The 24,046-nt window shown below is 42.3% G+C and overlaps 2 protein-coding genes across 4 annotated transcripts in view; one reads left to right on the forward strand and one right to left on the reverse strand.

Moving 5' to 3' along the window:
* Positions 1-19,549, reverse strand: part of IKBIP (IKBKB interacting protein) — a 30,343-nt gene extending 10,794 nt beyond the window's left edge. Inside the window, exons 1-3 of one of the 2 annotated variants that reach the window (XM_010355953.2) lie at positions 18,965-19,549; positions 10,018-10,135; positions 807-2,592 (exon numbers count right to left, since the gene is read on the reverse strand). In XM_010355953.2, coding sequence (XP_010354255.1) covers positions 1,750-2,592; positions 10,018-10,135; positions 18,965-19,143 — 1,140 coding nt within the window. In that variant the 5' untranslated portion in view covers positions 19,144-19,549 and the 3' untranslated portion in view covers positions 807-1,749. Of the gene's footprint in view, positions 1-806; positions 2,593-10,017; positions 10,136-18,964 lie in introns of those variants that run through there. The other variant, XM_010355954.2, reaches the window with a different exon arrangement.
* Positions 19,550-19,561: 12 nt separating this feature from the next.
* Positions 19,562-24,046, forward strand: part of APAF1 (apoptotic peptidase activating factor 1) — a 96,466-nt gene continuing 91,981 nt past the window's right edge. For both annotated transcript variants that reach the window (XM_010355937.2, XM_030938523.1), the window contains exons 1-3: positions 19,562-20,274; positions 23,026-23,204; positions 23,333-23,522. In XM_010355937.2, the coding sequence (XP_010354239.1) occupies positions 23,067-23,204; positions 23,333-23,522 (328 nt within the window). In that variant the 5' untranslated portion in view covers positions 19,562-20,274; positions 23,026-23,066. The remainder of the gene's footprint in view (positions 20,275-23,025; positions 23,205-23,332; positions 23,523-24,046) is intronic.

Raw genomic sequence — 24,046 nt, forward strand, 5'->3', positions numbered from 1 at the left:
ACTTGTAAATTTACATATAAAAACTACTCGATCAAAACTACCTTTTTGTAACTGACTGCTTTCAAGTTATTTAATTCCACTGAAAACTTCATTATAAAACTGGTAAGGTTACTGACAAAGAAACAAGAACAAACTTCCATATATAGTTGACTACATTATATAATTTCAAATAAAATCAATTCGTAAAACAAATTTAGTGGTTTGGGAAATCTTTAAAATGACATACTTTTAACTATCATAGTTACTATCATAACTAATTATCAGAGTTATGTTACTTTTCCCTCAAAACAGACCACAGGCTTATTTATTTTTATTTATGTATTTATTTATTTTTGAGACAGAGTCTCGCTTTGTCACCCAGGCTGGAGTGCAGTGGCACGATCTCGGCTCACTGTAAGCTCTGCCTCCCGGGTTCACGCCATTCTCCTGCCTCAGCCTCCCGAGTAGCTGGGACTACAGGCACCCGCCACCATGCCCGGCTAATGTTTTGTATTTTTTAGTAGAGATGGGGTTTCACCATGTTAGCCAGGATGGTCTCGATTTCCTGACCTCGTGATCCGCCCACCTCGGCCTCCCCAAGTGCTGGGATTACAGGCGTGAGCCACTGCGCCTGGACTATTTATTTATTTATCTATTTATTTATTTTTTGAGGCGGAGTCTCGCTCTGTCGCCCAGGCTGGAGTGCAGTGGCGCGATCTCGGCTCACTGCAAGCTCCGCCTCCCGGGTTCACGCCATTCTCCTGCCTCAGCCTCCCGAGTAGCTGGGACTACAGGCGCCCGCCACCACGCCCGGCTAATTTTTTGTATTTTTAGTAGAGACGGGGTTTCACCATGGTCTCGATCTCCTGACCTTGTGATCCGCCCGTCTCGGCCTCCCAAAGTGCTGGGATTACAGGCGTGAGCCACCGCGCCCGGCCAGGACTATTTATTTTTAAGTAAACCATCTAGAGATCATGGATCTAGCAAACTCATGTGTAACACAGTTGGAACTTAAAACCCAGGTATATAAAGATATTTCAAAGATGTATATACACATAATTCCTAAGAAAGGCCTTATGTAAGAACTTACTCTGATTTTAAAAGTCTTACAAGTATCCATAACACAGTTTAGAACCTTAACAAAAACTAAAATGTTTCCTAGGCTTCATAGTTTTTTCAGAAAGTGCATATTAATTCATAGCAAAGGCACCAGACTCTCCCTCACGCATGTTATTTTTATTTTACACAAAATTCCCATGAGGTTGGTTGTATGGATTCTTAACCTGCAGTGAATTATATAAGAAAGTGAAGAACTGGCTGAGGCAGGCACATTACCAACCAACCTGACATCAAGATTAGGTGACAGAAAAGGTATGAGACATAGGTTTGAAAAATGGCAAATTGGGGTCATTTAGTGAAGCAGTAAATACTCTTCACTAGCCCCTGGAGACATCAATATATGTGGGTCCAAAATAATAGGTGAAATTAATAATGATGTCCACTAATGCTTTAAAAACATTAAAAGTATGAAGTATCTTGTTTTAAAAGTAGAGAAACATTTTTAAAGAACTATTTCTATTTAAAATGGTTAAAATGAAATAAGTTTCAGAGCTTAAAAAGCTTTGATTATGTGGATAATCCATTTGTGTGGACATCTCATTTATTTTCCAATAATGTAGGATAAGATGAGGCATATCAAAGTAACTCAAAATCAATGGACTAATCAATTTATGTATAATGATATGGTTCATCAGAATAAATGTCACTAATTTAAAAATCACCACCAATTCCTTTATTTTCTATATTATATTCTTTTACAGTTTCCTTTTCTCCTGTAGTATGCATTGAGTATGCTATAAAATCATGAACTTTTTCTTTTAGAACATCCAGTTCATTTTGCATCTTTAATATGCGATTATCATACTGAATTCCTTCAAGGGTTTTCTGCATCTCCATTATTTCAGACACTGCTTTCAGCATATCATCTTCCATATTAAACATCTGCATAGTCAAGTCTTCCATTTTCTTTTCTGTTCCTATCAGATCCTGAGAGACTCTGAGAACAGAGTGAACAGCACTTTCAATTGTTGGCAAATGTGTCTTGCATTCTTCAACTTTGGGTTCATAGTCGGAAAGTTTATTAGTTAGATCTTCATCTCTGGCAAAGAGGGCATGCTGTTCCTCTTCTAACTTTTCAACTGCCTTTGTATCAGAACCTAGCTGTTCCTCTACTCGCAGGAGATCTTCTTCTTCTTGTCTTTTTACTGTTCTAATATTTCTTAGTGTGCTATCTTCCAAATCTTTTAGCCGTTCAGTGAGCAATTTTATTTCCTGCTCAGCCGAGTTAATTTGGACAGTTACTCGAGAATGTGCATGTTTTGCTTCTGATTTGAAAATGTCTGTATTAATGTTTATTTCTTCTAGGCTTCTCTTCCAAAAATCCGTAATATTCTGAAATTTCTCATTAAGGCTTTGCATCCTTTGAGTGAGCACCTCTTCATTACTTTGAATGCCATGCATGATATCTTGGAGGCTGGATACTTCCTGCTCAAACTGGGTCATCAAAGACATGGATGATGTAACTTCCTGCAGGGTGCTTTCAGTAGACTCAAGCTGCATTTATAACACAAAACAATTCCCAAGGCTACTTAATAATTTTCATATTAGAGAAACACACTTTAACAATCAGGAGCATAACACATGCCATGTTAAAATTCTGAAGATGTTTAAAATATCCAAGTATATCAGAATCATACTGACAAAGACATTTATTAGGTTAATAGTTTTCACAAATATGTTAGCCCTGTGTTTTATTTATTTATTTATTTGAGACAGAGTCTCACCCTGTCACCCAGGCTGGAGTGCAGTGGAACCATCTCAGCTCATCGTAACCTCCGCCTCCTAGGTTCAAGGTATTCTCTTGCCTCAGCTTCCCTGAGTATCTGGGATTACAGGTACGGGCCACCATGCCTAGCTAATTTTTGTTATTTTTTTGTACAGATGGGGTTTCACCATGTTGGTCAGGCTGGTCTTGAAGTGTCGACCTCTAGTGATCTGCCTGCCTCGGCCTCCCAAAGTACTAGAATTACAGGCGAGAGCCGCCGCGCCCGGCCAGCACTGTTAAAAAAAAAAAATACACCTGAACACATAATCCTAGATATTTCAGCACTTCTTTTTTTTTTTTTTTTTTTTTTTTTTGAGACGGAGTCTTGCTCTGTCGCCCAGGCTGGAGTGCAGTGGCCGGACCTCAGCTCACTGCAAGCTCCGCCTCCCGGGTTTACGCCATTCTCCTGGCTCAGCCTCCCGAGTGGCTGGGACTACAGGCGCCTGCCACCTCGCCCGGCTAGTTTTTTGTATTTTTTTAGTAGAGACGGGGTTTCACCGTGTTAGCCAGGATGGTCTCGATCTCCTGACCTTGTGATCCACCCGTCTCGGCCTCCCAAAGTGCTGGGATTACAGGCTTGAGCCACCGCGCCCGGCCGATATTTCAGCACTTCTATGGAAGCATATTCGAGAGAAAAGTCATGTTAAACGGCCTGAAATAGATCACAATTTCCTCTTTTTAACTCCAATGGTAAGTAACTTAGATGTTATTTTTATGGTTATTTGGCTTTTTAGAAACTGTAACTTTGTATAAAATTTGATATCTTTCCTAAATCCTGTAATTCTGGAAGGGTTTCTGCTGAAAAAAATTTTTTGACCAACCTCTTGCAGAGAGAGTACTAGAATCATGTCTTACAGATACAAAGGCAAAATGAATCAAAAAACAGTTTAGTGAGACAAGTCAAATTGAATGGTTAGTGTTTTAAGTATTTGTAAATTATGCTAAGCCTCTGGCACCTCCTAATCTGTATCTGGAATACAGAAGGCCAAGTCATAGACCTCTTTTAGTCTATACTTAGATAACAGCTTTAGAGACTACAGGAAGGCCTAGAAATGATCATTAATTTATCATGTGCTTGCAGCATTACGCTGAAGACATGATACTGAACAAGATACAGTTCTGCCCTTAAGCAGCTTTGTTTAATTGACAAGAAAGACAAGTGTATATGCACTATGACAGGGGAAGAGCTATGGAAGCACTCTGGTGGAGACCCAACCTAGACTTCAGTGATGAAGGAAAGTATTTTAGAAAAAGTAATATCTAGTATCTGCTTCCAGTTGCTTGCTCCCTAAATTAGCCTACACACTACTACTAGAGTAAGCTTTTAAAAACTGGTATGCCTATCATGGTACACTGTTACAAAACCTTTGATGTTCCCTAATACTTCTAGGATAAAGTCTCAAATTCTCTAACCTCTCCCTATGCTATCCTCCTCTCCTCTTTATTTAGTTACACTGTCCTTACTTCAAGGCTCAGACCGGATCTCAGCTCCTCGGTGCAGCATTTCTTCCACAGCCCTAGCCCTGACAACCTGAATTCCTGTAGTACCTATTACATATGCATTTGCCACATATTTGCCACTTAGCACATACAATTCAAAAATTTTGAGGGTTCACTCTGTGCCAGCCTTGTGTGAGACAGTGGAGACAAATACAGCATAGTCCTTGATTTCACAATTTGATTGGGAGACAGTGTTTGGATCTTCCGCATCATATATTCTAGTCCCAACAAGATCTACTGAGTACCCTGTGTGAGGTAGTTCCATTTTCAGGTTCTAGAGAAACGGAGATAAAAGATGCAGTGCTTGCTCTAAAGAGGAGTAAGGGAGCTAAACTAGCAACCAAAAAAATCACAATAGATTATAAGTAGTGTCACAAAAGAATTAGCACGGGGGGGCAATGGATGCTTTGAGGAGAGATAAAAAGTTAGGAGGGCGATGCAGAAAGGCCTGAAAGTGACTCCGAAACTGGACTCATTAACAGACTGATGAATTAGCAGGGTGCAGATGTGAAAGTTTCTAAATTTCATAGAAGAGACCATGTCTTATACCTCTGTGTAATCCCTACATCTCAGAGTACAAATAATATGTTTGTTGATGTTTAAGAAGAATGACCCTAAGCCTTCTAGTCCACCCCAATCAAGACCTAAAGAGTATATAACAAGAATGACTAACACCACTCTGAAATGTTGCTTAAAATTTATTTTAAGGGTTGGGCATGGTGGCTTATGCCATAATCCCAACATGTTGGGAAGCCAAGGCAGAAGGACTGCTTAAGCCTAGGAGTTCGAGATCAGCCTGGGCACAAAGCAAGACCCTGTCTCTACACACACACACACACACACACACACACACACACACACACACACACACAAATTAGTTGGGTACGGTGGTGTGCGCCTGGAGTCCCAGCTACTTGGGAGGCTGAGGTGGGAGGATTCCTTGAGCCCAAGAGTTCAGGGTTGCAGTGAGCTATGATCATGCCACTGCATTCCATCCTGGGTGATCGAGCAAGACCCTGTCTCAAACACACTCACACACACACACACACACACTCTTAAAGAAAACAAAACAAAAAAACCAAGGAAATAAAAACTTCTTTTAAATGTACACATACAGCCATAATACAAGTTCCTTTTAAAATCAATGATGAGAAATACTAACCATTAACATGGTTAGGTTTAGTTGTTTTATTAGCAGTATTTTGAAGAGGCAAGCTTATCCTCACCTAAGGTAATGTCCTGTTGAGGAGGTTCATCAGAGCCTCACTGTAATCTGAAGGCAGTACACCCCAAGTAAGTTCAAGATGTTATAGATTTAATCTGCAAATATGTAGTGACTAGTATGCCACAGTAGCTAGCATTTATGGGCACCAACATATTCTAATCGTTTTTCATTTTTGTTTATTAAAATATTTTTTTTTGTAGAGATGGGGTCTCACCATGTTGCCTGGTCTGGTCTCAAACTGCCGGGCTCACTTTAGCTTCCCAAAGTGCTGACGTTACAGGCATGAGCCACCACATTGGGCCTCATTTTTTCTTAAAGAAAGAGCTAGTAGGGCTGGGTGTGGTGGCTCACGCTGTAATCCCAGCACTTTGGGAGGCTGAGGCAGGAGAATTGCTTGAACCCAGGAGGCGGAGGTTGCTGTGAGCAGATCTCGCCACTGCACTCCAGCCTGGACAACAAGAACAAAACTCTGTCTCAAAAAAAAAAAAAAAAAAAAAAGAAAAGAAAAAGAGCCAGTGCTTTATTAGTGCTTGATTGTTTTCAAAGAATTTATACATAAAGTAAGTCCTCACTTAACGTCATTGGTAGGTTCTTGGAAACTGACTTTAAGTGGAACTATTCAGAGCAGCTCCTCCAACAACGTTGTTTCAATGTCCTTTCATTACAACGTAGATGAGAAAAAAATTGGTTTCATTATACACTTCATTTAAAATCGTAGTTTCCAGGAACCTATTGACAACGTTGAGGACTTACTGTATATCTCATCTGATCTTTATAAAAATCTTATAATTTCTCACTTAATTACTGTATATCTCACCTGATCTTTATAAAAATCTTATTATTTCTCACTTAATAAATGATGAAATAGAGACCAAGATAAGTTATAGTGATCTGTCCAAGGTCACACATCTGTGATGAGTGTCCACGTCTAGCTGCTTTCCCCTCCTTCTGTGTTATGCTGCCCTTTAGGGCCACCTTTGTGAAAAGGGACCTCTTATTAAATTACTCCCAGGGCAGAATGGGAGAAAAAGCTATGAAAAGACTGAATATTTCTTTTTTTTTTTTTTTTGAGACAGAGTTTCACTCTTGTTGCCCAGGCTGGAGTGCAATGGCGTGATCTCGGCTCACCACAACCTCCACCTCGCGGGTTCAGGCGATTCTCCTACCTCAGCCTCCCGAGTAGCTGGGATTACAGGCATGCACCACCATGCCCAGCTAATTTTTTGTATTTTTAGTAGAGATGGGGTTTTTCCACGTTGGTCAGGCTGGTCTTGAACTCCTGACCTCAGGTGATCCACCTGCCTTGGCCTCGCAAAGTGCTGGGATTATAGGCGTGAGCCATCACTCCAGGCCAAGACTGAATATTTTTTGGATTCTATAATATTTTAAAAACCTGCTTCAAAAGCTTTTTTTTTTTTTTTTTTTTTTTTTTGAGATGGAGTGTCACTTTGTTGCCCAGGCTGTAGTGGCACAATCTCAGCTTACTGTAACCTCTGCCTCCCTAGTGTAAGCGATTCTCCTGCCTCAGTCTCCTGAGTAGCTGGGACTACAGGCATGTGCTACCATGCCTGGCTAATTTTTGTGTTTTTAGTAGAGATGGGGTTTCACCATGTTGGTCAGGTTGGTCTTGAACTCCTGACCTCAGGTGATCCGCCCGCCTCGGCCCCCCAAAGTGCTGGGATTACAGGTGTGAGCCACCGTGCCCAGGCTGGCCATGGTGAAACCCCATCTCTACTAAAAATATAAAAATTAGCTGGGCATGGTGATATGCACCTGTAGTACCAGCTACTCGGGAGGCTGAGGCAGGAGAATCACTTACACTGGGGAGGCAGAGGTTACAGCAAGCCGAGATTGCGCCACTGCACTCCAGCCTGGGCGGAGGTTGCAGTGAGACAAAACTGAGCCATTGTATTCCAGCCTGGGTGAGAAAAGTGAAACTCCGCACCAACCCCCACCCCCCACCCAAAAAAAAAAGAAAAAAAAAAGAGAAATCTCTGTTCAAAATAAGTTTTCAATAGCTTTTATTTACATTTGTTTATTTATTTATTGAGACAGAGTCTCACTCTGTTGTCCAGGCTGGAGTGCAATGGCGCAGTCTCAGCTCACTGCAACCTGCACCTCCCAGGTTAAAGCGATTCTCCTGCCTCAGCCTCCCAAGTAGCTGGGATTACAGGCGCCCGCCACCATGCCCAGCTAATTTTTGTATTTTTAGTAGAGGTGGGGTTTCACCATGTTGGCCAGGCTGATCTCAAACTCCTGACCTCATGATCTGCCCACCTTGGCCACCCAGTGTGCTGGGATTACAGGTGTGAGTCACCGTGCCTGGCCTTTAATAGCTTTTAATTAAATACGTGAAGTTTTGGCAAGGCACAGTGGCTCACATTTGTAATATCAATTCTTTGGGAGGCAGAGGCAGAAGAGTAATTTAAGGCCAGGAGTTTGATACCAGCCTGGGCAATGTAGCAAGACCCCGTCTCTCCAAAAAATTAAAGAAAAAAAATTAGCTGGGTGCAGTAGCATGCCTGTTAGTCCCAGTTACTTGGGAGGCTGAGTTGGGAGGAGTGCTTGAGCCTGGGAGGTTGAAGCTGCAGTGAGCTGTTATTCCAACACTGCACTCCAGCCTGGATGACAGAGTGAGAGCTGGGATGACAGGGGGAGACCCTATCTCAAAAAAATTAAAAAAAAAAAAAAAAATATATATATGAAGTTTCTTGCCCCTGGGATTTCTTCTAACGGTATGTTAGAGTTCCCCCAACAGCTACAACCAGATTCCAATTTTTTTTTCTTTTTTTTGAGACAGAGTCTCACTCTGTTGGCCAGGCTGGAGTGCAGTGGTGTGATCTCAGCTCACTGAAACCTCTGCCTCCCGGGTTCAAGCAATTCTCATGCATCAGCCTCCCAAGTAGCTGGGATTACAGGCATGAACCACCATGCCCAGCTAATAGTTTTGTATTTTTAGTAGAGACATGGTTTCACCATGTTGGCCAGTCTGGTCTCAAACTCCTGACCTCAAGGTGATCCGCCTGCTTTGGCTTCCCAAAGTGCTGGGATTACAGGCATGAGCCAACACGCCTGGCTCAGATTCCAATTTGAGCCCTATGTGAAAATACCAACTCCTTTGCAGCTCCTTCCCCAAATCCCTTAGTCTCACCATCCATGGAATCCCCTGGCATGTGTGGATATTTAATTTTCCTCCATGGCTTTTCTTTTCTGAGGGATTATATGCTTATCCTGTGCATGGGGCTGCAGAGACTTAGATGCTCCATTTCATCTCTATTTTTATAACATCCTTGCCCACCCTGGTGCCAAGCATAGGTCCTTGCTTACCTTGTGACATGAGCAAAGGTTTAATGAATGAATAAATGAACAAGCCATATTTCCCAATGATAGCTTGGTCCCTGGTACCCAGAAAAGTCCCACATGATGCCTTATTGATCACAGCTAACTTTTTCCTGAGAGGTGTGGGAATTACAAAAATGTTTATTTGCCTCACATTTCTAAGAATCATAGTAATAATGCATCTAGTAGAAATCAGCAACTTGAAGAAACACAATACAGACATGGTATTATTTTAATTTTCATTGGAATTCTTATTTGGTTACAGGACAAATACTTTTAGGCTAGCCATTCTTTTTTTTAATTTTTTTTTTTTTTTTTTTTTTTTTGCGACGGATCCTCACTCTGTAGCCCAGGCTACAGTGCAGTGGCGCAATCTCGGCTCACTGCAACCTCCACCTCATGGGTTCAAGAGATTCTCCTGTCTCAGCCTCCCGAGTAGCTGGGATTACAGGCATGTGCACCATACCCGGCTAATATTTGTATTTTTAGTAGAGATGGGTTTTCACCATGTTGGCCAGGCTGGTCTCTTAACTCCTGACCTCAAGTGATTTGCCTGCCTCAGCCTCCCACAGTGCTGGGATTATAGGCATGAGCTACTGCTCCCAGCTTAGGCTAGCCATTCTTAAATACATACACATATACCTTTAAAAAGCAGAAAGTAAGGAAAAAAAATATAGATCTTTTCCCAATAAGTGTTAATCATATTCTAATTTTATGTCCAAAGATCAACCATATTTTCAGATGAGACTGAGCGCGTTCAGGGTGGTATGGCTGTAGACATGATCAACCATATTTTCAATGCTCTAGATACCTGACACTTAAGTAGAAAATTAACATCATACTAATATGAAGAAATTGCTCTTTTTCAATAATAGAAATTGTCATATTAAAAAAGCCTTGTCCTTCAAAATGCAATCTGAGTCAAAATAGCTCCAAAGGAGAATGTCAAGAGGTAGGAAGAAGATCAGTGAGAGTTAAAATAGTAATGGTCTAAAAGGCAGGAAGAACGAAGTTCCGAGCTGGGATAGAGAAATGATAGTGGAGTAGTAAAACGGGAAAAACTGTCCCAGATAAGCCAATTAATGATTACCTTTTCTGAAATTAAACTGATTTTACTTTGAAGTTGTTGAAATTCATTGGTTTCTAGTTTCAGTAACTGGTATTGGTTTTCCATCTTTGCAAATTTTTCCGACTGCTGAAATACAAACCTGGAAAAGAAAAGACAAATCACTATTCTCCAACTTATATCCATTTAAATCCAAATTTCAAAGGAGAATTATACCCAATTCTGTTAAGAACAACATAAATTCTGGTATGGGTAGCTGTAGTTTTTTTTTTTTTTCTTTCCACACTGGGTCTCAGTCTGTCACCCAGGCTGGAATGCAGTGTCACAATCATAGCTCACTGTAGCCGTGAACTCCTGGGCTCAAGTGATCCTCCTACTTCAACCTCCCAAGTAGCTAGGACTGTAAGCTGGTTAATTTATTTTTTCTTTGTAGAGACACCATCTTGCTATGTTGCCCAAGGTGGTCTTTAGCTTTTTCTTTAAAACGGAGTTTTGCTCTTGTTGCCCAGGCTGGAGTGCAATGGCGCGATCTTGGTTCACTGCAACCTTCACCTCCTGGGTTCAGGAGATTCTCCTCCTCAGCCTCCCAAGTAGCTGGGATTAAAGGCGCCTGGCAACAAGTCCCGCTAATTTTTTTATATTTTTAGTAGAGATGGGGTTTCGCCATGTTGGCCAGGCTGGTTTCGAACTCCTGACCTAAATTGATCCGCTCGCCTTGGCCTCCCAAAGTGCTAGGATTACAGGCGTGAGCCACCGTGCCTAGCCCCAAGGTGGTCTTGAATTCCTGGCCTCAAGTGATCCTCCCACCTCAGCCTCCCAAAGCGCTGGGATTGCAAGTGTGGGCCAACATGCCCGGCCTAGATGGAGCTTTTATCAGTTTATTTTGACAGATTTTCATGAGGTAGGTACTGGTTTAACTCATACAAAGATGAGTAAAGCACTGCCCTTGTTCACAGTTCACAGCCCAACAAATAAGATGGTGTGATATCTGTAATAGATGCATGCACAAGAAATATTTTAGAGGAAGACACAGTGAAAAATTTAGAACAAGATCTTTGATCTCTACTGTTTTTCACAAGGCCATACTTGGGTAATATCTAGAAAACAGGTGTTTTTATGCTGAAATGTAGAAGAAACAAGAGTTATCTATAAAAAAGTATTTTAAAACTGAAACGTAGAAGAGTAGATTGATGAAAAGCAGTGGAGTAGAAGAGAGAAGTGACAGTAATTAGAAGTTGCAAAATAGCAGGAGGTGTGAAAAGAGGTATGAAAATAGAAAAAAGCCATTGTCAAAGTGACAACAGATCACAATCAGTGCAAAGTGTATAAACTGTACAATTGGTTATACTCAACGATGTGACTTGTATAGGTGTACTTGAGATGTCACTCTAAAATTGGAGTTTATTTTTCATCACAAGTGGAAGCCCAAAAACCTACCTCAATCTTCAAAACAACAAATCAACATCTGTTTATACCGGATTTGAAATGAGCAAGCACAAAAGAATTGTCTTGTATCTAATACCATTTTGTCTACTTTAACTCAATTCTTCAGGCTCAGAAAAAAAAGTTGAAATTCTTTGCATATTGAGTCATCAAAATGCAATGGAGCAGAACCATGAGAAGAACAGTAATTGTGTTGTTCTTAACAGAATTGGGTATAAGTCTCCTTTGAAATTTGGATTTAAATGGATATGAATTGGAGAACAGTGCCTAAATCATAGTCCTGAGACAAGTGGTTCAAAAGCTTTGCTACATACTGTAATCACCTGGCAGCTTTAACAAATCTGATGCATGGGTCTCAGGAAGATTCTGATTTAATTGGCTTGGGATGTGGCTTGGATGTTGGAAACTCAATAGCTTCTCGGGTAGTCTAAGTGCACAGTCAAACTTAGAACTATACTGACCGACCGTATTTTGTGAAATTCATTTCCACTGAAAGGCAATCATTTAAAGATCCCAAGGCTTAATGGAGAAGTGAAAGACTTTTCTGAGTAAGTGCAGTTATATGAACTTTGTGCATCCTTGCAAAAGTGGTAATGCTTTGAATTCATAAATGGCATCATTAGGCTAACTGTAGCTACAAAATTGTCCAAAGCTAAATTAGACAAATGTTTACAATACTGGAGGAAATAAATTTCTTTTGATGATGCTGGCTAATGTCTATTCTACAGGATCCCAGGTTACATTATTAGCACAGATGGACTTTTCTCCTGTGTTTAAATTAATAGCAACCTTTAAAGCTTCTGGTTATTAGAAAACACTATTATCCTAATTCTCAAAGATGGAAGGGTGAACATAATTCTTTTTTCATTGGCCGTTTCATTTCTGGCTTTTAAGAGTTTTTTTTTCCCCCCAGAGTATAGGATATCTGAGACCAGCAGATAGAGATCCTATTAAGAAAGAGATCACCCTAAAGAAGTAAGAGTTGCCCTCCTCACGCCTTCCTGTCCCTCCCTGCCAGAAAAAAAAGAAAACAAAAAGTAAAAAAAAGAAATACAGTTAATTTCAGGGACTAGTTTTATTATCCAATACTCTACCATAAATCTATACTACATATTTGTGAGCTTATTTAGAATGAAATCATTACTATAAAAGAGACTTTTGTATGAAGGTTAATTCACTACAAAAATATATTAAAGGACTTCCTCAGAACTTCTTTTCAAATTCAAGCTTTAAACAAAATCTGTGTCATGTTAGTGGAAATATCGTCTCTGATAATTAGTTTTTTTTGACGATTAGCCTCTCACTAAAATAAAAAAAATTCATCCTTGATACATGTGAACAGTGCATATAAGAAAAAAGTACAAAGCTGACTTAGCACTAGTGAAGAAAAAAACAAAGTGGTGTGTGCTGTGCTGCGTTAAAATGTATTTTTCACTTATATGTGCCAGACACTATTCTAAGTACTTGATAAATATTAATTCATTTAACATTAAAGAAGATGATTGATATTTTTTTCTTTCTTTCTTTCTTTTTTCGAGACAGGGTCTCGCTCCGCTGCCTAGGCTGGAGTGCAGTGGCATGATCTTGGCTCACTGCAACCCGCACTTCCAGCTTCAAGTGATTACAGGCGTGAGCCACCGCACCCGGCCTAGATGACTGATTTTCTAGAAGTCAAGAAAATATGCTGAGAAAGCTGCTTCAGTTCTGAAAAACTAAGCTTTCAAACTGGCATCCATGTTAGGGCATAAGGTGCTTCATTTCCTTTTTATGAGTCAGGGACATATTCTAGTAAGAGCAGTTCCCAGTCTTCCCATTTAGATGAGTGTAAAAAACAGGCAATTAGGGTCTGCTAAAGGGTATACCTTCTAGTAGAAGGAAGAAAATAATTATAATTCTGGACTCGGGGATTTCTATTTCTAGGATGTTGGCCTTTTGTTGGGTATTAATATCAAAGGGAGGCAACGAATCCTACTGATTAGGTGGGTGACTGGACTGCCTTAGCTCTGGCATTTACTAAGATGTATAACCACTTTGGGCAAGTTAAATAACTTTGATGTCTCCTCATCTGTGAAGTGGGGATAATACCTTATTTTAATTTTATTTTTTAAAGACAAGATCTTGCTCTGTTTCCCAGGCTGGAGTGCAGTGGTATGATCATGGCTCACTGCAGCCTCGCAGGCCCAATCCAAACTACCCCCTCAGCCTCCTGAGTAGCTGGGAACACAGGCATGTGCCATAATGCCTGGCTAATTTTTAAATTTTTTATAGAGATGGGGGTCTTCCCATGTTGCCCAGTCTTGTCTTGAACTCCTGGGCTCAAGTGGTCCTCCTGCCTTGGCCTCCCAAACTGTTGGGATTATAGGTGTGAGCCACAGCACCCAGCCAATATAGGGTTGTAGCTTGTTTTTCGACAGGGTCTCATTCTGTTACCCAGGCTGCAGTACTGTAGCCTCATCATAGCTTACTGCAGCCTTGAACTCCTGGGTTCAAGTGATTCTCCCACCTCAGTCACTCAAGCAGCAAGTAGCTAGGACCACAGGTACACTACCACCACTGGCTTAAAAAAAAAAAAAAAAAAAAAAAAAAGATCTGGCTATGTTTTTTTGTTTGTTTTTTGAGGTAGCTGAAGAGGAAGAGGTCTACAGTGATGCAACCATAGTTCACTGCAGGTCAAACTCCCTGGGCTCAAGCGATCCTCTTGCCTCGGCCTCCTAAAGTGCTGGGATTATAAGTGTGAGCCACCACACCTGGCTGAGTTTTTGTAGACATTAAATAATTATTGCTATTTATAAAAGCTCCTGGAACAATAGAGCATAGCACATCAGCTATTTCCTTTAAGAACTGTGGCCCCTTTCTTTTCTTTTTTTGGAGATGGAGTCTTACTCTGTTGCCCAGGCTGAAGTGCAGTGGTGTGATCTCGGCTCATTGTAACTTCCGCCTCCCGGGTTCAAGTGATTCTTCTGCCTCAGCCTCCCAGCCAGCTGGGATTACAGGTGCCCACCAAGACTAGCTACCTTTCTTCTGGACTACTTTGTGCAGCTACTTTTCCATCCTTCCTACATGCCTATGATTGTATAAGGGAAGCAGGGTTCCCAACCACTTGTACTTGATAGAAGCCCCAGGCCTGTCCCCCTTTGAACACTATAAACTGGGTTGTGTTTATGGCAAATGAAGGATGGAATAAATGGATTAGACCACTTATAAATCACTAAAGAAAAATAACTCTTGTTTTTGGGCCTCTTCTCACTATCATATCATATCATATATCATATGGCCTTTTGTGGAAGAGTTAGATATAGGAGAAAGGGACCCAGGCTAATTTTAGTGTAGGCCTTACAAAAAGAATCTTCCTGACTCCTTCGTAAGCCATTGCAGTCTATAGAGATCTCATACAGATCTATCTAGGGTCCTATGATAATGAATGGTTTACATTTCCCTACAGTGCATGGTGGTAATTAACGGTGTATGTTGCCTCTATATAGCTCCTTTAGGAATGTGAAACGGTGGCAGACAGCTGATTGAAGACTTATAAATTCAGGGTTTCCTCTGGCTCTATTTCAGCTTAATAATGAAAAAGAGGCAAATAACCAAAGGAAGCTGTTGTTATGGACCTTCTGCAAGGAAAGAAGTTCCAGGGCCACTATTAGGGTCAGTACCCATTGAGCCCTATGTTTCATATCATCTATAGCCTCAGTTTTAGCACAATACCTAGTTTTCAAGAAAACCTTGACCATATTCCATTTTTAAGAAGCAGGACATCTAAAGTATACCCTGGTCTTTTAGATAAAACTCTACTAACACAAAGAAAAAAGTTGGAGTTAGCCAAGGTTTTCCAGTATGATTTATAGACAAGATTATATTGGATAATAATAAAAAAAAAACCGTTATACAACTTGTTTTAAGAGCTTTTGACTTTTTGTACATAACAGCTACTATAAAAAACTTTTATAAAAGCAATTTAGGCCAGACACGGTGGCTCACGCCTGTAATCCCAGCACTTTGGGAGGCTGAGGCAGTCGGACCATCTGAGGTTGGGAGTTCGAGACCAGCTTGATCAATGGACAAACCCTGTCTCTACTAAAAATACAAAATTAGCTGGGTGTGGTGGTGCACACCTGTAATCCCACCTACTCGGGAGGCTGAGGCAGGAGAATCGCTTGAACCCAGGAGGCGGAGGTTGTGGTGAGTCGAGATTGCACCACTGTACTCCAGCCTGGGCAACAAGAGCGAAACTCCATCTCTCAAAAAAACAAAACAAAACAAAACAAAAAAAGCAATTAAAAAACCTATTGAAATTTCCATAAGAAACAAAATTTTCACAATGGAATTTCCAGCTGATTAAATTTCTATGTAATTAAATAAGCATGCGTGACAGGTTTTGTGTCTTGTTTAGTAATTTAACAACTTCTTAACTTTCTGAAAGTAGAATCACCTCAATTCTCTTATCTGAAAATTTTCCATCAGAATTTAGAAAAGAGGTATGTAAACTGACACTCAAGCCATACAGGTTTGGGCAACTTATCTCCAGTGTTTATTGTCAGATGACATAGGATATATTAGGCCTTTTTTTTGTTTTGTTTTGCAGGATCTCACTTTGTCACCCAGGCTGAGTGCAGTGGTGCGATCAAAGCTCATTAAAACCTCAAATTCCAGGGCTCAAGCGATCTTCCCACCTCAGCCCCCAAAGTAGCTGGGACTACAGGCATGCGCCACCATGCCTAGCTAATTTTTTTGTATTTTTTTGTAGAGACAGGGTTTCACCATGTTGCCCAGGCTGGTCTTGAACTCCTAAGCTCAAGAGATCCACCCACCGCGGCCTCCCAAAGTGCTGGGATTACAGGTAGGAGCCACTGCGCCTGGCCTATCAGGCCTTCATTTAGCAGAGAAGATATTAAAGCACACACTTTTAAGTTTCTTATGTTTTATTTCTCTCTTCTTTCCAAATAGGAAATGGTCTGAAGACAATGATATAGTGCAATTCCTTGAAATTCTCCTTGGGCAGTGGAAGGGTTCAGATTTTTTCCCTCCAACTTAATAAGATGAAGAGTGAGAGTAAGCAGTATTTAAGAATACACAGACAGGCACACATATGCACTTGTATTTTAACCACCAGGGCCGTGTCAGTACAGAAAGCATTTAATAAAGATTTGACAGACCTACTTTTAGATGCTGAATTATGTGTTTTATAGTGGTAAAGATCTCAATGGCTTTGTCAAAATTCTAGTGAGTTTTTAAGTATTTTAAGATGCCAAATACTTGCTTTTTATTTGGAAAATGTTTACAAATGTCTTATGGGGATACATTTTTATTTTGAAATTTACTATGAACAAATGTTTTCCGATGAACAGCGACCAAAGTACATATGCTTCAATTTTTGCAGCAAAAGATTTAATAAGAGCAATTAAGAGGCAACTATTTAAATAATAATTATAGAATCTGCCCATAAAAATACATATAATACATATATTTTAGAGCGACAGGGTCTTGCTCTGTCTCTCAGGCTGGAGCACAGTGGTATAATCATGGGTTACTGCAGCCTCGACTTCCCAGACTCAAGCTATCTTCTCACCTCAGCCTCCCAAGTAGTTGGGACTACAGACGCATGCCACCACGCTAGGCTAATGTTTAAAAATTTTTCGTAGACACGGTCTCACTATGTTTCCCAGGCTGGTTTCAAACTCCTGGCCTCAAGCAATTCTCTCGCCTCAGTCTCCCAAAGTGTTGGGATTATAGGCATGAACCACTGCATCCGGCCCCCAAAATTATTTTTGATATAGCACTGTTTTATCATTTTGCAAACATAGGTCAAATTAAATATTCCTAATGAATGTATTACATTCATTACAATGTAATACAAGAATCACTAACTGCAAATTCCTGATGTGAGGGTAATTTTATTCCCATAAAGTTCAGTTTTCTACTAAAGCTTATCCCAGAATAGTAACTAACTTCCCAAAACAAAAAAGGTTATTTATTTCTTTAGGCAAAGTCTCGCTCTGTTACCCAGGTTGGAGTGCAGTGGCGGATCTTGGCTCAGTGTAACCTCCACCTCCCAGGTTCAAGTGATTCTCCTGCCTCAACCTTCGAGTAGCTGGGATTACAGGTGTGCACCACCAGGCCCAGCTAATTTTTGTATTTTTGGTAGAGATAGGGTTTCACCATGTTGGCCAGGCTGGTCTCGAACTCCCGACCTTGTGATCCGTCCACCTCAGCCTCCCAAAGTGCTAGGATTACAGGTGTGAGCCACTGTGCCCAGCCGTAACAAATCTTTTAACGCTGAAAAATACACTATTTGGGATGAGTCACCAGTAAAGTATAATTCCACATGTAACAGCATCAAAAATGTTTAGATGTTCAGGGTCTCTTCTAAAATTCTATCACTCTGGAAGATTAACAAGTCTTACTAAATAACTTTACAAACGAATGAAAAATGGAGAAAAATTCTATTAAGGTGCCCATCTTATTAAAATGAAATGGGCTATCACCTCACCCCCAGAAAAAAGAAGACTGGGAAAATAAAACTCACAAGTTGGTTTTTCTTTTTTTTACAAGTTGGTTTTAAGGTTATTTCTAATACTCATTTTTCCTAATGACACCAATATATTGCCATTTACCTGATTTTAAAAGTGCAACTGTTTAAAGTGAACACAAGTGCTATGTTTTGTAGCTTTACCATATTAAAATCTGTAACTTAATAAAATTATAAAAATAATTAAATTCATAATGCATGTACGGTGATCAAAATATGAGCACTCCTCCAAGCTCTGCTACTATAACGTTTGCTCCTTTGGGATCATAATGATCTTTTTCTTTTTTTTCTTTCCTTTTCTTTTTTTTTTGAGACGGAGTCTCACTCGGTCGCCCAGGCTGTAGTGCAGTGGTGTGATCTTGGCTCACTGCAACCTCCGCCTCCCGTGTTCAAGCGATTCTCCTGCCTCAGCCTCTAGAGGAACTGGGACTACAGGCGCCCACCACCACGCCTGGCTGATTATTCGTATTTTTGGTAGAGATGGGGTTTCACCATGTTGGCCAGGCTAGTCTCGAACTCCTGACTTCAAGTGATCCACCTGCCTCGGTCTCCCAACATAATGATCTATTTCAAGGTTGCAAATATTTCCATTAGGCATTTATGGGGCGAGTAGGGTGGGGCAGATGTGCCCCGGACTGGGGCACAGCGGACAGGAAGTAACGGTTTATAACAACGTGAACGCTTCTAACGTGAAGCGGGCGCTTCAGAAAGCGTGGCCGAATCTGCAGCTCTTAACAAGCGGCTCGTTCCCAAACCTTAGCCTCAAGTCCCTCTGAGCGATAGAGGCATGCTACCAGTACCGGGGAAAATGAGATACAAGATACGCGCGAAAGGGAAAAACAAGGTTGAGCTGTTTCCTTCCTTTGGGGTCAAGACAGAAGCACAGAAGGCCCAGCTCTCGGGGGATGGATCACCTCCGGCGGGATGCTGAGCCGGGTGGGAGAACAAACAGCAGGGGGCCCACAGGAAGCCGGCTCGGGCAGCCTCGCGTCCACTTACCAGGCCAGGCCCAGGCACGTCCCCAGCGACAGCAGGCTCAGGCCCGTTCGGGGGTCTGCCCAGCCCCCGCCTCCGCCGCCCCGGTCCTCCGGTGTCTTCCCGCCCTCGCTCCCCTTCCAGGGCTCCGCAGCGGGGGCTCCCTTGGGCCCCGACTTCTTCCGGCTCTTCACCTCAGACATGTCTGGAGGCCCTAGGAAGACAAGCCCCGGGCAGCTTCTTCACCAGGGGGAGCAAGACGTGGCCGCCTTGGCGTTCGCGGGAACCCTGGGCGGTGACCGCGCCCCTTCACAGACTTGGCACCGCCCAGAGCCCAGCCCCTTCCCTCTCCCCGCCATCCTCGTTGCTTCACTGAGTCTTTCAGCTACCAGCTCCATAGTTCCCCTAGGAGAGGTCGGCGGCAACCTCACGCCACAGCGCCTTCCACTGCGATATTGTTCCAAATCCGAAGAAATTCAAACTCCCGGGCGCGCTCAGGCCGACGGGACCCGAGGAGGTGGGGCGGGACAAAGGGGTCGCGCGCGCCACGTGGGGCGCGCCGTCCCCGCCGGAGTCGGGCTTGGTGGGAACGCGGCCCGTCCCTGAAGCGTAGCCAAGCCCCCTCCGCGGGGTAGGCGGGCACTTCTACGCGCGCGGGCACGAGCCGTGGCGGCAGTGCGCGGCGCCGGCGGCCGCCCCTTGGGGCTTGGGGTGTGTTTATTTGCATAAGCGGGCGCGCGCCGTCCGGGCTGGGTGGGTCCGGCGGGATTTGATTGCTCCGCTCTCCAGAGGTGGAGAAGAAGTAGCGAGTGGACGTGACTGCTCTATCCCGGGCAAAAGGGATAGAACCGGAGGTGGAGAGTCTGGGCAGTCGGCGACCCACGAAGACTTGAGGTGCAGCGGCGGCGTCCGAAGTAGCGCCGGGCTCCCCGCGGGGTGCAGCCGCCGTCGGGGGAAGGGCGCCACAGGCCGGGGAGCCCTCCTCCCTTTGTGTCCAGGAGTGGGGTCCACCGGAGGGCGGCCCGTGGGCCGGCCGGGCCTCACCGCGGCGCCCCGGGACTGTGGGGTCAGACTGCGGTGGGTGGACGCCCACCTCGCCACCCTTCGGAGGTCCCTGGGGGTCTTCGTGTGCCCCGGGGCTGCGGAGATCCAGGGGAGGCGCCTGTGAGGCCCGGACCTGCCCCGGGGCCCAGGGTATGTGACGGGACAGAGCCCCACACCCCTAATTCCCGGTGGAAAACCTCTGTTGCCGTTTCCCTCCACCGGCCTGGAGTCTCCCAGTCTTGTCCTGGCAGTGCCGCCCTTCCCAGTAAGACATAGGCGCAAAGGCTTGGGTAAGTTGACCTCCTCGCTTTTCTCCCCGGGCCAGGTTCTTTGGAGGCTCGGTAGCTGGTTTCAGGGACTGAGAATTTGAGGACATAGTATATTTGATAACCATCCTGCTCCTGTACCAGGAAGGGAAATTCTCTAACGAGGAAGTAGTAAACTATGTTTTCTGATTTACATCTAGGAAGAGTTTTGGCTTTTCATTTTGTTGTGGGTTACAAAAGGTTTTGAGACTTAGTTCAGATTATTTGTGCAGTTTTAAAACGTGTTTAAGATTTGCATATTTTAGTTTAACAGGAGTAGGTGAAATTGGAAATTAGTGTCAGAAAGCCAGAGTGTCTATTTGCTTAGCTATTGGACATAACCTAAAAAATTCATTCATTCTTGTTTTTTCACATCGAATTTCATTACTATAAATTGAGGAACATTTTATGTTTAAGAGGACAAAAACGTTATTAACATTTTAAAAAATGACAGTTTTGATTCCAGTCAACTTTTTATCAGTTTCGTGCCCCTACCGGGCGTTTTGTAAGCCTTGACAAGCATAGGCAAATACCCTACGTCCCTATTTTTCCAAGTGCTACATTTGGTGACTTCAAAAACAGTCATTGAAGTTTGATATTTATTGTCCCCTTCTGTGAGCTCCAAGTTGCTTGTGCTCTGTTTTTGCACTTTGGACTTTGACATTTCTACTCCCTCTCTCTTTTTCTTCTTTGACTAGACTGTGAATTATTTCAGGGAGATGACTCAATCTTTTCTGTAGTCTTGGTGTCTGACATATAGGGAGGAGCACAAATGTGTATTGAATAAATGAATTAATAAGCCCGTTTACACTCTTTCTATACATTGGATAGAGTTCTGTTAATGTTTTGAAAACTTGGAGACATTGTGAACTGGGTTTATGCCCATGGAAAAATTTGCATTATAGTTGAAATAAAGTTGCTAGAAACGTCAAGTATTTTACTATAAAGGCTATTGTTCTTTCCTCACGTCCTCTTCGTCTGAGAAACGACATCAGAAAGTATTTCCTGTTGCTTTGTGGGAAATGTGTTTAGAAAGGAAGACCTAGAGCTGACATCCTCCTTGAATGAGAATTAATACTCAATAGTAGCAATGCTCTATTCACTCTTATGTTTGATAAGGAAAACAAGAAGTCTCTTAATATTAGGACTTCAGTGTAATCCCTATTTTATATAATCTTAATTAAAAAAGGAAGTATTTTATTGTAAAAAATGATAATGTATGTTAAAAAAAATTTACAGTAGAGGCCGGGCATGGTGGGGCTCACAACTGTAGTCCCAGCACTTAGGGAGGCTGTGGTGGGTGGATCAACTGAGGTCAGGAGTTCGAGACCAGCCTGGTCAACATGGTGAAACCTCGTCTCTACTAAAAAAAAAAAAAAAATTAAGACAAGGTGGGGAGAAATCCCAAATTTTGCTACTCAGAAGTAACGCAAACATTTTGATGAATAAACTTCTAAACATCTATGTATATATGATACCAACACTTTTTTTTTTTTGAGACAGAGTCTCAGTCTGTTGCCCAGGCTGGAGTGCAGTGGCATGATCTCGGCTCACTGCAACCTCTGCCGCCCTGGTTCAAGCAGTTCTCCTGCTTCAGCCTCCTGACCAGCTGGGATTACAGACGCCTGCCACTGCACCCGTCTAATTTTGTATTTTTAGTAGAGACAGGGTTTCACCATCTTGGCCAGGCTGGTCTTGAACTCCTGACCTCATGATCTACCAGCCTCAGCCTCCCAAAGTGCTGGGATTACAGGCGTGAGCCACCGCGCCTGGCCCCCACATTTTATGTTATATGTGAGATCATGTTTCTGTTTTTTTTTTTCAGCAGCAGTGTTATGAACATCTTTCCATGTCAATACATAGAGATATGTGTCTTATAATTTTGAATGGCTGCATAATATTCCATTTTATATACATACCCTAATTTTTAAAATCTATATTCAAAATGATGGACATTTAGGTTGTGTTCATCACTGAAACATCCTCCATAAATTCTTTTTTTGTTATTTATTTATTTATTTATTTATTTATTTGAGGCGGAGTCTCGCTCTGTTGCCCAGGCTGGAGTGCAGTGGCTGGATCTCAGCTCACTGCAAGCTCCGCCTCCCGGGTTTACGCCATTCTCCTGCCTCAGCCTCCCGAGGAGCTGGGACTACAGGCGCCCGCCACCTCACCCGGCTAGTTTTTGTATTTTTTTTAGTAGAGACGGGGTTTCACGGTGTTAGCCAGGATGGTCTTGATCTCCTGACCTCGTGATCCGCCCGTCTCGGCCTCCCAAAGTGCTGGGATTACAGGCTTGAGCCACCGCGCCCGGCCTCTTTTTTTATTTTTTACCCTAGGCTCCCAATGTGCTGGGATTATAGGCTTGAACTACAACACCTGAATGGAAACTGATTAGTTCTCCCTGTGGATATTTTCACATATATGTTTGAATGTCTCCTTGAAGTAAATCCTTAGAAGTGGGATTTCTGGGTTAGAGAGAAAGCTTGTTTTAAACACTTCGGTATCTTATACTGCCTTCCAGAAAAATTGCATCCATTTTCTACTTTCCCCAATTAGTGCATAAGACAGCCCATTTTCTCATACCTTTCCAAGCATTAGGTTTTGTCCATTTAAAAAGTTTTGCCAAGAAAAACAATCAGTTTTGTTCTTTTTACATTTCTTGTTTACTAATGAGATTTTGTATCGTTTCATATATTTATTGGCCTGACAAATATTTTGGTGTTTTGGCTGTAGCTCATGGTTGACAGCTCAGAGAGAGAAAGATTTGAGGGAAGATGGATGCAAAAGCTCGAAATTGTTTGCTTCAACATAGAGAAGCTCTGGAAAAGGACATCAAGACATCCTACATCATGGATCATATGATTAGTGATGGATTTTTAACAATATCAGAAGAGGAAAAAGTAAGAAATGAGGTAAAGCTCTCTGAAGCAGTCCACACTTTCTTAAAAATGTTTAGAATTTCAGAACTTGCACTGGTCTCCACTAATTTATGTTGCATACATATTCATTGTTATATACTAAACTACTTAATTTTTTTTAGCCCACTCAACAGCAAAGAGCAGCTATGCTAATTAAAATGATACTTAAAAAAGATAATGATTCCTACATATCATTCTACAATGCTCTACTACATGAAGGATATAAAGATCTTGCTGCCCTTCTCCATGATGGCATTCCTGTTGTCTCTTCTTCCAGTGGTAAAGATTCAGTTAGTGGAATAACTTCATATGGTTTGTATCCATTATACCTTCTATCACTTTGCTATCAAAATTGCTTTGGGTTTGTCTTACTGTAGATGTAATCTTCTGAAGAGAGTGTGACCAGTTCACTGAAAATCGCATGTTAAAAAAATTGTAGTGGGCCGGGCGCGGTGGCTCAAGCCTGTAATCCCAGCACTTTGGGAGGCCGAGACGGGCGGATCACGAGGTCAGGAGATCAAGACCATCCTGGCTAACACCGTGAAACCCCGTCTCTACTAAAAAATACAAAAATTAGCCGGGCGAGGTGGCGGGCGCCTGTAGTCCCAGCTCCTCGGGAGGCTGAGGCAGGAGAATGGCGTGAACCCGGGAGGCGGAGCTTGCAGTGAGCTGAGATCCGGCCACAGCACTCCAGCCTGGGCGGCAGAGCGAGACTCCGTCTCAAAAAAAAAAAAAAAAAAAAAAATTGTAGTGATGTTTTCAATTTAAATATTTCTTATTTACATCCATGTTAATTCTCACATTTTCTTCTTGCCCAGTGAACTGTATTGCTGAGA

Source organism: Rhinopithecus roxellana, chromosome 10 (assembly GCF_007565055.1).
Source record: "Rhinopithecus roxellana isolate Shanxi Qingling chromosome 10, ASM756505v1, whole genome shotgun sequence".
NCBI classification, from domain to species: domain Eukaryota; kingdom Metazoa; phylum Chordata; class Mammalia; order Primates; family Cercopithecidae; genus Rhinopithecus; species Rhinopithecus roxellana.